This window comes from Ambystoma mexicanum, chromosome 6p (assembly GCF_040938575.1).
Source record: "Ambystoma mexicanum isolate Mex_15411 chromosome 6p, UKY_AmexF1_1, whole genome shotgun sequence".
NCBI lineage: Eukaryota > Metazoa > Chordata > Amphibia > Caudata > Ambystomatidae > Ambystoma > Ambystoma mexicanum.
In genome coordinates this window covers 741,910,498-741,923,537 of record NC_090935.1, presented here as the reverse complement: position 1 = coordinate 741,923,537, position 13,040 = coordinate 741,910,498, and the positions used below count along the sequence as shown (strand labels likewise).

General features: G+C 44.2%; 1 protein-coding gene across 2 annotated transcripts in view; it reads right to left on the bottom strand.

Moving 5' to 3' along the window:
- Positions 1-13,040, bottom strand: part of ADGRV1 (adhesion G protein-coupled receptor V1) — a 2,479,945-nt gene that overhangs the window by 1,619,869 nt on the left and 847,036 nt on the right. For both annotated transcript variants that reach the window (XM_069627623.1, XM_069627624.1), the window contains exons 35-37: positions 11,152-11,282; positions 9,692-9,791; positions 5,130-5,309 (exon numbers count right to left, since the gene is read on the bottom strand). In XM_069627623.1, the coding sequence (XP_069483724.1) occupies positions 5,130-5,309; positions 9,692-9,791; positions 11,152-11,282 (411 nt within the window). The remainder of the gene's footprint in view (positions 1-5,129; positions 5,310-9,691; positions 9,792-11,151; positions 11,283-13,040) is intronic.

Here is a 13,040-nt window from a genome sequence, read left to right as displayed (position 1 = left end):
GCAGAACTGACGCACCCAGAAAGGATGCACAAGGTAAAAGAACATAGACCTCTATAAGATCTGAAGAGGAGGTGGTAAAGATGAGCAACATTTCAGGCTCGAGGTGAAGATGCTCATGCTACAGAAACGCTTAATAAATTGCAAAATCATTTTACATGTGTACAGGTGAAGTAAAGCAAGTACACAAAGCAATCTTAAGGCTTGCTACGTTGTGAATAGTTGCGGCGATGCTCCAATGTATAACACATAGGAATGTATAGAACCTGGATATTCCACAATGCACTTTGAGCAAGGCTTGAAACCCTGTGATTGGAAAGGGTTTTTCAGTGTGGCGCAGTTGGAAAATAACTGATGGCGAAGGAGAAATCCAAGAAAAGCTTGGCTGGCCCAGCACCAAGAAGTCGAGGCCACCATGAGCCTGGTTGTCCATCCAGTAATATTAAATGCAACAAAGAGCTTGAAAACGCAGTCTCCAGTCACATGGTCAGATCAAAATAGACATTGGGTCGAGCTACACCAAAGATACTCCATTTTATTCTCAGGCACAGAGAGCTTCTGCAAGGCCAAGTTCCAAGAGCCTTAATTGATTGGTAGTCTGCAAGAGTGATGATAGATATTGGGCTAATTGGGAGGAGAGGCATGATCACGCCGACCCTCCCTGCACCTGGAGTGGTAGCCTGCATGCTGCAAGCATGTGGAATGTTCCAGAAGGGTACAAGGGTGCCAAACCAATGGTAGCAGGCCCCGTAGCAAAGAGCGCTATAGTTAGTGTAACCAATAAAGTGTCGAGTATTAGTGTGACACGGAAGATGACTTGCACTTGGTATGGGCTTAGTTGCTCACCTGACAGTAGAGACCCAAACGCTTCCCCCGTCAGTATGGAATGTATACTGAGATGTTCCCTGTAAGCCTATCACATTCCCAAATAGGTTTTTGTAGTTTGCCACGTAGTGTGACATCACTGATGACGAGTTTTGATTATAAAAGTTGTGTTTTTTATAATATGCACTCAGAGAAATCGAGCAAACGTCCGTTGATGTCCGGTGTAATTCCCTGTTTTAGAAAACTGCAAATAAAACACACCAAGTTTTGCCAACTTCCTGAGTCGGTATGATTACTCATGTTTAAGTAAATTCTGCATCCCCATCTATCTCTAAGTATTGCTACCCCGTCGTAAAGGACCCTAGGTCTATGGGTTCATCTTTCTTACGTTCTATGTCTCTTCTCCCTTTTGAATCTCGTCTTTATCATTTTCTTTCTATTGTGTTTACGTGTATCCATGGTCTTGACCCTCTTTATCTTTCTTCACTCATTTCTTTGTACTGCCTTTTCCATGTTCTCCGCTCCGAGAGCCAGTTTCTTCTCTCTTTCGCTAAACCCCCATGTGCATCTTCTCATTTCCGTTCTTTTGCCCTTCTTGTTCCCAATCATTGGAACTCTCTTCCTCTTTCTAGTCGTTCTTCTTGCTGTTTTGCATCTTTCAGGCAAATCTTAAAGCTTATCTCTCCTCTCCAATAATTAATATTTTTCACGCCACTTTTGTATTGAATTATTTGAACTTCATTGTTCACTTTGAATGTACCATTGTTGATTCTTTGCATTAACGCCTATTGTGAAAAGCGCTTATTAATTCAATAAAAATCCAAATCCAAATATGTCATTTCTCCCTAGCTGTACTCTAATGCAATAATGGCGCTTTGCCAACACCTAATAGCCAAAACTAAAAATGTCATGTCCAAATCCCCCTGCACATCAAGTTTTTCTGCATCTGCAAAATGTGCACTTGTGGGTGCAGGCATCGTCAGTTTCTACTACATCTCTTTCTGCATTCCTGTTTCTCAGAGGGCGGGGATGAGCCCCAGATTTCCCTATACCTGGTAACCCCTATCGCAAGCATGGTGCAGGGGAAGGGACCCACAGTCAGGGGGTCCTTGTAGAACATTTACTCCAGTGGTCACCCCAAATAAAAAGGTTCATGCTTGCCGTAAATATTTTGATTTCCTATTTTACGTTTGCACTTCTGAAACATAGGTGGAAATGTGAGCCTCTCATGTACAGTGATAGACACGTTAAGGCCTGTGTCTGCTAATGTGCATGCAGAACCCATGTGGGTGGAGAGCTGGCATCAGCCACTCACATAAACCAACTGGGTGCTATTGAGCATTAGTATCTGGTGAGAGGAGTTTGGGGGCCTCCCAGCCAATATGAGGCTCAGAACGGGGTCTTTATCGCCCCCCCAACCCATTTACCTTTTCCTGCCTCATCCCTCGTCGAAGGGCCAGAAGCACAGGTGTTCCAGGTGCGTCCCCGGCATGCAAATTGCTTCCATAGAAAGGGAGAAGGGACTACCTGTAGTTCCCTTCTCCCTGATCCATGGCAGCCATCTTTTGTGTCATTTTTTTCTCAAGTTGAGAAAAGTTAACACATTGTTTGTCAACTCGAGGAAGATAAACTATTAGTACCCCGGTACAAGGTGCTGGGGTACTAATAGCAATAGTACACTCAGGGGGAAAGGGGCTATTAGCAGTTGGGTAATACCCCAAGCAATTGTTAACTGATGCCCCAGGGAATTACCAGACCAGTAATGTCCCCCCTCCTTGGGTTCTATTGCTTAAATAGGGGCCAGGAGTCAGGTTTGTATCCGAAATTTAGATATGCATGGAGAGGTTTGCTTGGCAACACAGCCATTCCCTTTTCCTGCATGAGCATCCTTCAGGACTCAGAAGCCTTTTCGTACAGGTGAAGGGGGATGCAGAATATGGGGGAGGGGGAAATGCCCATTGCATTCCACACCTGCAGCACTTGGTGAATTGAAGGCTATAGAGATATTTAGATGAATTAACTAGTTGCCACTTTGGCTTCGAAAAGAATTGTTACACTTCATAAAACTGTAAACGTGATCTCAGCATATTGGACAACAGAAATAGGACTGAGTGAGCGACACACTTTTTCAAGAAGCAAGCACAGAAGATGTAAGAAGACTATATATAATAAAGTGCATGAAGTTTGATATGGAGAAATGTGGGGGAATGAGTGCGGCAAGAGAGTTTAACCATGTCCATTTTCAGAAAAGATCTAAAAATACTGCTGTTCGCCTTGTCGAACGGGAAATCATCATATACCCTCTAGATCACACACATATTGGCCTAGGCCAAGTCGCTCTGCGAGGAAGTCCGTGTTGCAAGGTCCTGACCTTAGATCAGTCTTAGCCGCCATTTTAGGTTCATCCGCCATTTTAGATTCTCACTCTAAAGTCACCCTGTGTTCTAAGATGGTGGACAGTGTCGTTTTGAATGAACATGGCGTCTTGACCTCTGTGTACAAGTTAATGTGTAAACTGCCCGCAGGCCAAATGTTGGGGTCATGTACTGAGGTCTTGTCCTTCATTGACCTGTGTATAGAGGATTACCTGTGCCAACAAAACTAATCCATGAACATATATCGTGCACAATACTGTTCGAGAATCTTATGTGAACACTTGTTTTACTATATTGTTCAAGATATGTGCGAAGGCTCAAAGAGAAATTCAAAGACACACTGTTGTTGTAACTTGTTGACGAATGTATTAAGGATAACCTCTAAATTTATGGATGCATAAATTAGGAACAAACTCGGCATGAACCCCTAGCCCAAGGAAATGGTTAACCTACAAGTGGATTGGACATCATGTTTTGGATTGCATAAAAGGTTTGACTATTCTGATGTACAGTCCCACTCACTGAACACACCGAACAGGGCTGGTATTCGCTGTGTTGTACTGAGGGCCTAATTGATATCTGTTGCTTTGTCCTTTGAAACTGTTCAGTCATAGAATAAAGATCTGTGTATCTTTTGAACCCGCGTTTGGTGTATTTCCTTTTGGGGTACTCAGCCTCGATATCTTCTTTTTGCTTTCACAGCCTAACATAATTATGTACCATGATAATGATCATTTCAAGACATCTGTTATGTTTTAAAATGTAATGTGGTGAAGTCAAAAATGTTACTTAAATAGTGTGTCCAGTAAGTAGACAAACTGAGCTGGCAAATTAAACATGCTTTATTTTATAGAATTGAAATGACAAGATGAACTTCATAAGTTAATTTAGAGGTCAAGTAAATGGTTTCTCTATAAGAAACTGAAAGTGTGTTCCTATGTCTTAGCTTTCCGTTTTGTGTGGTAAAAAGCATGTTTCAGCAAAAAAGTTCCCCCTCCAGAGTGTCTAGTTGAAAGAAATCTATCCTGGCAATTGCATAGTTGTATGCCTGCCTTATTTTGAAGACAGAATGTTCAGAATGCAGTCAATACCTGTAGTTATTCACTGAACTCTAAAAATTCTGATTGGACGAGATCAAGTCAATATCGATCGCCATGTGCTAATTAAGCAATATGACCCGAGCGGCGGGGGCATTTCCGACTCAGGTAATGCCCCGGGGCCCACAGTTATAGGCCCCGGGGCATTACCTGAGTTGGTAATGCCCCCGCTGCTCGGGTCATATTGCTATTAGTACCCCGGCCCCCCGGCCCGCATTATGTGCGTGACAGGGGCACAAAAATCATTTTTTTCTGTCCCGAAAAGCCGCAGCGTTTCGGGACAGAAAAAAAAAAATGACCAATAAAATGGCCGCCGGGAAAGGGAAAACGGGAGTCGGAACAAGTGTTCCCAGCGCATCCGCTCCCGAAAAAAAAAGAAGCAGAAGGTCCCTGCTAGAGGACGATGAAACCCTCCAGCCGTGAGTCTCCACACTGCTGGAGCCTGCTATCGTTCCCCAGTGGGGACGCAGCAGCAAAAAGGTAAGTGGGGCAGGGAGGGCAAGGAGGAGGGAGGGAGGGTAGGAAAAAAAAAAAAAAAAAAAAGCTTACCAGAGTCCCCGGCGGGGGTGAATGCAGCCTCTCAGCCGTGGGGAGGCTCGGAGCGGGGATGGCCCCGCTTCGAGCCTCTTCATTGGCTGAGGGGCTGCCACCCCCCCCCCCGCAGGGGACAAAGGCCGTGGAATCCCGACAGAGGGATTCCTGGCCTGGTAATGACTCGGCGAGGGCCAATCAGAATGGCTCCTGCATTCTGATTGCGCCCTCGCCGGGTACTAATATAGAATATTGTGTACACTGGCATATTTAGCTAGAAAGCAAATCGAACTTGCATACAGACCTAGCGATCCAAATTCTCGATTTATAAAAAGTTGGATGGTTTTGTTTGCCTCCTGTGTGAGGACTATCCTGGAAGAAGGCGCAAAGCTCAGAACTCCGTGGGGCTCGTCACTGGCCTCCACTGTCAGCACAGCCTCGTATCCCTGGCTGTGAAGGACAGCAGCACCGGTAGGTCGCACCCCTGGAAAACAAAATGTCACTAGATTAGACCGAAATAATCGCCAGGCATACTTTTCTTACATCACACAAACCCAAACCCAAGCATGACATTTACTTATGTTTGATTTGTTCAGATGTGGAAGAACCTATAACAGGTTACATTCAACTGGCTACTGCTGAGAATGACCTTTTCATGCCTCCACATTTAGCTCCGGCGCTGCAGCGCCATAAGGGACTGTGCTTTGCCCAATAAGCAATGGGCGTGGTTTACAAAAGCGTGTTTCAATGGGAATACGTGTTTGAGTACTGTAACACACCCTTTCTTAAATCCCATTTGCAGCCGTGCATTTAATGACCTGTGCTTTTATGACACACCATTTCAAATAAAAAAAATGCCCTACATTTTAAATTCATTCTTTTTGTTAATCATATTTAAATTAAGTATTAAGATAAGGCAGAAAAGGATCTCAATACCCGTGTTTCAGAAAAACTCCTTGCCTGAACCAGTCAGATTAGGCTTTCCAGATGTGCATGAAATATTTTCATATACTTTTTATGTTGTTCCATAATCCATGTATTCATGTCATTGTAATTTTCCAGCCTGACGTTTTATTATTTGGGGAAAATGATGTTCCAGTGAATATTTCATATGTATTCAGGTTTTATTTGGAGAAGGCGATGAGGACACAGGCCTGATTCACAGAGCGTTTTCCTATGGGATTGTGCCATTATAAAATTCTTCTGTGACTCAGGGCCAAGAAATAGTATTCATTATTGTGAAAATAAAAATAACATCTATATGTTGCATTTGTACCAATAAACGACAATGTTGGGAGTAGCAATGGAATCGGGCTCCACGAGGTAGCATTGGTGGTACAAGATATCCACCACACCTGTTTATAGGTGTAAGCGTGCGGTCCCTAACCCTTCCCGTCTTAAGAGCAATAAGTCTAAAAAGTGGGATAGGGAAATTGGCAGCCTATACTGTGGCACAAAGAGTCAATTATAAATGATTAGTACCCGGCACACGCTGCGCACCGGGAATATAACGTGTGGATTGGCTCTTTTCCGAGCCATACCACACGGTATTTCCATGTACGCCATGCGTGCCGGGTACTCTGTTCCCGGTGAGGGGCGTGGCAGCTCCTTAGCCAATGAGGAGGCTTGAAAGGGGGCAATCCCCTCTCCGAGCCTCCCCATGGCTGGAGGCTGCCTTCGTCGCCCGCCGGGGACTCAGGTACGTTTTTTTTTCCTCCAACTCCTACCCCGCAAACTATCCCTTCCCCACCCTCCCAACCCCACTTACCTTCTTTTTTCTTCTTTTCTTGGAGCGAACGCGCTGGAAACACTTCTGTTCCCAGCGCGTCTGCTCCCGATGGCCGCCATGGAAAGGGAAAACGGACTACGTTTTCCCTTTCCCGGCGGCCATTATTTTTCAACGTTTTTTTTTCTGTTTCGAAATGCAGCATCGTTTCAAAACAGAAAAAAATGCCATTAGTACCCCGTCTAACGGGCCGGGGTACTAATGGCTATAAGACCCGAGGCGGCGGGCCAATACCACCCACGGTAATGCCCCGGGGCTTTGTTAAGGCCCTCGCTATGCTCGGGCATGTAACTACGGCCCAGGGGGCATTACCTGGGGCGGTATTGGCCCGCCGCCTCGGGTCTTATTGCCACAATGGAACATTTTGTATTACTCACATCTTAAAACATTTATTAAAATACATACAAACCCTCAACTATGCATATAAATGCGAGAAGAAAACACAAACATAAAAATTACAATGTAGCCAATATACAAAGAATGCAGGGTATGCAGAACAGTGACCCTTAACCACTCTGAGTAAGGGAGGCTCTACTACTACCAGCACTGAAGTTATCCCTGCCACGATTGGCTTATTAACAGAGGATTTCCTGGCGAGAGCTGACTACCCCACTATTCGCCTGAAGTCAATTATTGGGATATCCCTGCACCTAAGGTTTTGAAGAGGGTTATATTGAATATTACCACACGTTTATTATAGTACTAATGGGCATTTTTGTTTTCATTAAGCAGCCTACAATGAGGAGAATGAAAAGTGTTTAGACGAGAAACCTACATTGAAACTGATTTAAAGTGATTGAAGGTTTTCAAAATTACAGATACCTATCATTATCAGTGACCTTAATTATTTTTCCCCTGATGAATATTCGCCCCTAAAGAGATTACGAACAGAAACATGTTGAGAGTTGGCCGATGCTGAAGTGAGGAGGCTTTTTTGTGTACATTCTTCAACACACTGAGTCATAACAACTCTTTTGAGACTGTAAATTACATATTTCACCTACAAATTGTGGGCTTTGTGAAGTAGAGCCTCCCTTACTCAGAGAGGTTAAGAGTCACTGTTCTTAATGTTTTAACATGTAAGAAATACAGATTTTTCTATTAATTTATAATTGGCTGTTTGTGCCAGACTATAGGCTGCCAATTTCCATACCCCACTGCGTACACTTACAAGATAACAACCCTCACTATCTGTAAATGCAAGCAGAGGGTTGAAGACAGGTTTCTTTCTATTCCTTCAATTATATGGAGACAGGCAGCAATGCCCCGGATGCGCCATTTGTTCTGCTGTGCTTTCACCAATGACAGGGAATCCTGTAAGGGCTGCAAAACGCTTCTCTAGTACCCAAAGCGTGATTGCTTTTTAGGAGCATACAATCTGACATATTTTCAGGTTCTGGAATTGTTGAATTAACCATGTTTCTGCACCATGGCTTTGTCAGTTCTTTTCTGCATGCGATGTGAAATTCCTAGCTTGTTTTGGAATTATTTAAACACGTAACAGTCACATAGAGCTTTTATGAATATGGTGGTAGGTAATTACCTTATATAACTGTTTAGATTCAAACTGTATTCTGATAGAAGATTAAAATATACAATCATTCAAGAACAATAGGTTGCACTGTAGTCTGTGAATGGCCGCCAATCACAGAAAAGACATGGCCACCATATCATCCTCATTGGTGGCTCGGGCTGTAGTCTGAAATGTTCAATCCGGATTGATTACGCTAGCTTCTCCAAGACCCAGTGCTCTAGAACCCTCCACCATTCAGTGGGCAGAATACTTCCATTACATAGTGCCTGGCATAGTTGGGTTCATTGTAGGGAGAACATTCTGAAGCCACATTTATTTATATATTTATGATCACTTTGGAATACAGAACCTCCGCAAGAAGATCTTGTGAGGACATAAAAGAGTGTGTCAGCTTATCCCTAGAGCATGTGCACTGTAGCCTAACATAACTAAAGTCCTGTATCCAGTTTATCTACTGAATGTGTGAGAAGAGTCAGAATTGAGTCTAAGGTGACAGGTGTAGACTTAATGAGCAATATTCTCAGATCATTAAGGCATGAATACTGCATCATCCCGATCGAACGATTATCATAAACAGATTGGTCCAGTAACTTCACAACACTGGTGTTCAGATGTTGGAGAGCTAGACATGAAGTATTACAAGGCACAATCGTGTGCCAACCACTGCTTAGTGGAGTCCACCTTCAGTTCACTGCTGTGTCCATTTGGGAAATAAAGTGTGACCTCTTGCAGAGGGATTAGTGCTGATCCAGTGACCTTAGCCTTCTGGATCCTGATACCAGTAGAGACTGTGATCTTTTCCTGGTATCTTGGAGAAGACAAAAAAGCAAGACTTTCATGAAAAGGACTACAATATGTGTAGACAGCTTCACATAAAATGCCCCCACTTGGAATGCTGACGTGTCTTTGCCATGCTGCAGATACAATGCTGTTCTTTAGTGTGCCGCACTTGCAACCCAACAAACAAGCATGTGTCATTAGGTGTGGGGAGGGTGTGTACACCAAAGGCGGTTAGGGAGTGGGTGGGTGCGTGGAGGGTAGGGGGTGTGATGTCCACGATATGCAGTGGAAGATGAGAAAGCAGAGGGGCACTGGGAGAATGAGGCAAGTGACACTTGGGTGGAGAGGTCAAGTGTGGTATTGCCCTCCTTTGCCGGAGATAAACCAATGCTTGCTCTAAACGTTTGAGGCCTCAAGAGAACGGTCCAAGGTCCGCCATTGAGCTTGATCCCTTCCAGAACACCCGCAGCACCAGCTCCTGTTCAAACAACCTGTGTTCTCTCAGACCACAGGATAGGGGCGCCTGCAGCACTGTGCATGATTTGGGAATGTGAACACAGTGGAGATCTGCACACTCTGGCTCTTCACAAACGCACGTGGATGGGCCAATTACAGCGATTTAAAGATGTAACAATAATGTAACGTCTTTGATGAAAGTTTATCCGCATGCAATCAAGAACTAAACTGGTTCACGTAATTGATTCCTATAGGAGAACATGAGTACATGTATGCGTTCATGAGCTAGCGTGATATGGCTAAGCATTACCTTGGGTTACGACGTTGTAGAGAACTAGGCTATATTCCTCCTTTTCTTCTGGAATGTTGTCATCCAACAGGTTTACAAAAAAAGTTGTGTTCAGTGAGTTCTGTAAATAAATAAATAAATAAATAAATAAATAGGTACTATCGTTCTACGTTCATTCACTTGGTGAGACAGGTGCATATCATCACTGTTTTGTTAAATGCAGTCATTCACTTACTGAAGAAAAAGTTGTACTTAATGTTGTATTGAACAGAGTCATCCACTTACTGATGAAATAGTTGCACATCTTTGTTGTTCTATTAAATACCATCATACACGTACTGTAGCTGCACATCATCATTGTTTGACTGAATACAGTCATTCTGTTATGGAAGACAGTTGCAAAGCATCATGGTCTACTCGAGTGGGGCTATTCACTTGCAGAAGAACTAGTACTGCATCATTATTATTCTATGGAATACAACCATTCACTTATGCGAGACATAGTGGCACATTATCCAGCCATTCTGTTACAGAAGAAATAGTTGCACAGTTGCATCAGTGTTCCATTGAATGCAGTAATTCACTTTTGGACGAAAATGTGGCACCTCATCATTATTCTATTGAATACAGAATTGCTCTGTTGGTCCACGAAGGGTCCTGGTGCTCTTTTCGTGTCACAGCTGTCTTTACCTGGACCTCCCCTCTCACAGGGGGCTGACTTATCGGGATGACTCTTACCTATGAGTCCTCAGACCCCAGAGGTTCCAGTAACACCTATATGCCTGATGCAGAGTGAGTCTCCCTGTGTCAATGGGAAGCAAGAGCCATATAAATAATCAATGAAGACACGCCCAAAGCCTATTGGTCTAGATGTAGGTCTTATCCCTTCTCCATCCTTTGTGTGGGCATTGATATAGTGTATGGCTAATAGAGGGATGCCAGGCAATTCAGGGATGAGCATGAAATCACCCCAGTCAGGGAACAGAGCTCATGATGGACACAGTCTTTGTAGCATCCCTCATATAGAGCCTCTGGGAAGCTCATTGGTCTGGCTGTTTAGGCCCAGTGGGTCGGCACCTCTAGGCTCCAGAGACCCCTCTAGCTCTGGTGACAAAGAGGATGGTCTGGCTTTCTCACACAACACTTGCAGAAACCGTCCCCTCATTCTAAGAGAGGTGTAAGTAGGAGCCGATAGGCCTCTCAGGTATCACAATATAAGAACGATAAATGAAATATAAATACATAAAAGAAGTAGTGGAGTGGTCTTGTGACAGGGGGACAGGGTGCAGCAATCAGTGTGTGAGCCAGCGGGACTCACTTATACCGCATACAGGTTTTTGTGGAATGGCGTGAAGCCCGGCATACATTGTCCTACTACACAAGAGGTGTTCATACATTGTCTTAAGGGACTACGTCATGTGTGTGTTTTATATGAGCACCTTGCAAAGATTTATTTTGGTCTTGCATTTGCTAGACATTACCTCATAGAAATGAAGCACTCCAGTGCTGTTGGCAAAGTTTTGTTCCAGCCGTTGGCCAAGAATTCTCCAGTTCACTGTAACATTTCCGCGCCCAGGAGCCGTCCTTACCACATGGAATGGTAGAGTTTCTCCTAGAAATTGCACAAACACCAGGATTACTCCATGGAATATAGACTCTTTTTTTCGTCTGCTACGGTTCTCCAGAATCCAAATATTTCAATCAGAACTCCAAAGCATGCTTCAATAGTAAGGTAGCGTAGGATTTCCACACAAATCAAATGTTAGTGTTTCCAGTAAACATTTGAAGGTGCTAGCACCGCCAGGCAATGCCAATGCCATTGTCAGGCAACATCTAAGTAGTTCCAAAAGTCTACATTCAAGAAATGCAAAGGACAAGAGGTCCATAGGCACACCAAGAGAATGCTAGAGCACGTGCCAGAGCGTGCAAAATATAACGTGCATTCACAGGTTCAGAACACTTTAAAACACAAAAACGTTCAGGCTGCACAGCATAGACCTATATGTTCGAAGGCAAGTTGCTGAAATCAGGTTTTAGCGCATGCATGAATAGGCATTCGCGACATTACCTGCCAAATCCATCATTAAAGGCTTTCTACCAATCGTGCCCTCGGTGTTCGAAGGGGCACGAGTATTTGCATCGTAAGTACTAGGCAAGTAGAAGCGTTTAGCCGTGTGCTTTTCTAAATCACAGATAACAAACACATTGAAGCTCATTTCCCATGGGGACATAATGCAAATGACAGGAATACAAGCCTTGCATAAGGCTTTTACGCCTTTCATTCACGCTGTGCCTCATTTTCATGCACTTTTATACCGGAAACGAGGGGTGGATTGTAACTTATGATTCTGCTGCCTCCTTCCGCTCAGCCATACGAATACATAGCATTTCCGCCAGCACGCATATTTACCTCGGGAGGATAGCTCAGTGGCAATGTGCTTGCCTTGGAAGCAAGAGGACACGGAGCAACACAGGTTCGATCCCCGGTCCGCGCTTAGAGGAAATACTGAGCATTCTTATGGATGCGGCTGGCTTTTTCACCAGCGTGTACATGGCAGGTGGTGTTTACTTCATTTGCATGGTGGAGTGAAAAAGGGCTGTGTGCAAGCATGTATGCTGCTTTTTGCCCTCCCTTTTGCACTTGGCAGTGCAAATGAGGAAAATTTGGCTGGAGTACCTGTTCATGCAAAAGCACAAATGTAACAGGCCCCGGCTGCCGGAATACACTGGCATCGAAGATGAACCCCGTTATGTCCACAATAGGCAGTCCTTCACCACACAATTCCAATTTTTCTCCCACAACTGAGTGTCTCAATATCTTAACATCCGCAAGCGTTTCACAACTGTCAATGAATACCACCTTGCGTTTCCCATATACGGCACACACCAGAATGGAAATATACAAAAATGTCGCCTCCGGAACTACAACTACCGAAAATTCTGACTTTTTTTGTTTTTTTCTGACCCCCTTTACGCCACGTATATATGTGGGGGGGGTATGGGATATAATACAAGTATGGGAGTGCTGCGGAGGTCTCCCCCCGCATATGTATGTGGTGTAAAGGGGGTTGGAGAAAAGAAAGTCCCCATTTTCGGCTGTCAGACTTCTGGGGGTCGCAGAAATGACATGGATTCCACCAGAATCAGCCAAGCTATGTGACAGATATGAATAAACGATATGATGTGGCAGAGCAGTGTGAACTAAAGAGCTATTTCAGTATGTGCTGAAAAACACTAACCTTCGGGCATGACCAGACCTTTCTCAGCCAGTGGCGTCGCCAGGAATCAAAATTAGGAGGGGCACAGAGGGGGGCAAAGACAAAAGTAGGGAGGGGCACAGACAAAAGTAGGGGGAGAACATGGTCACTGC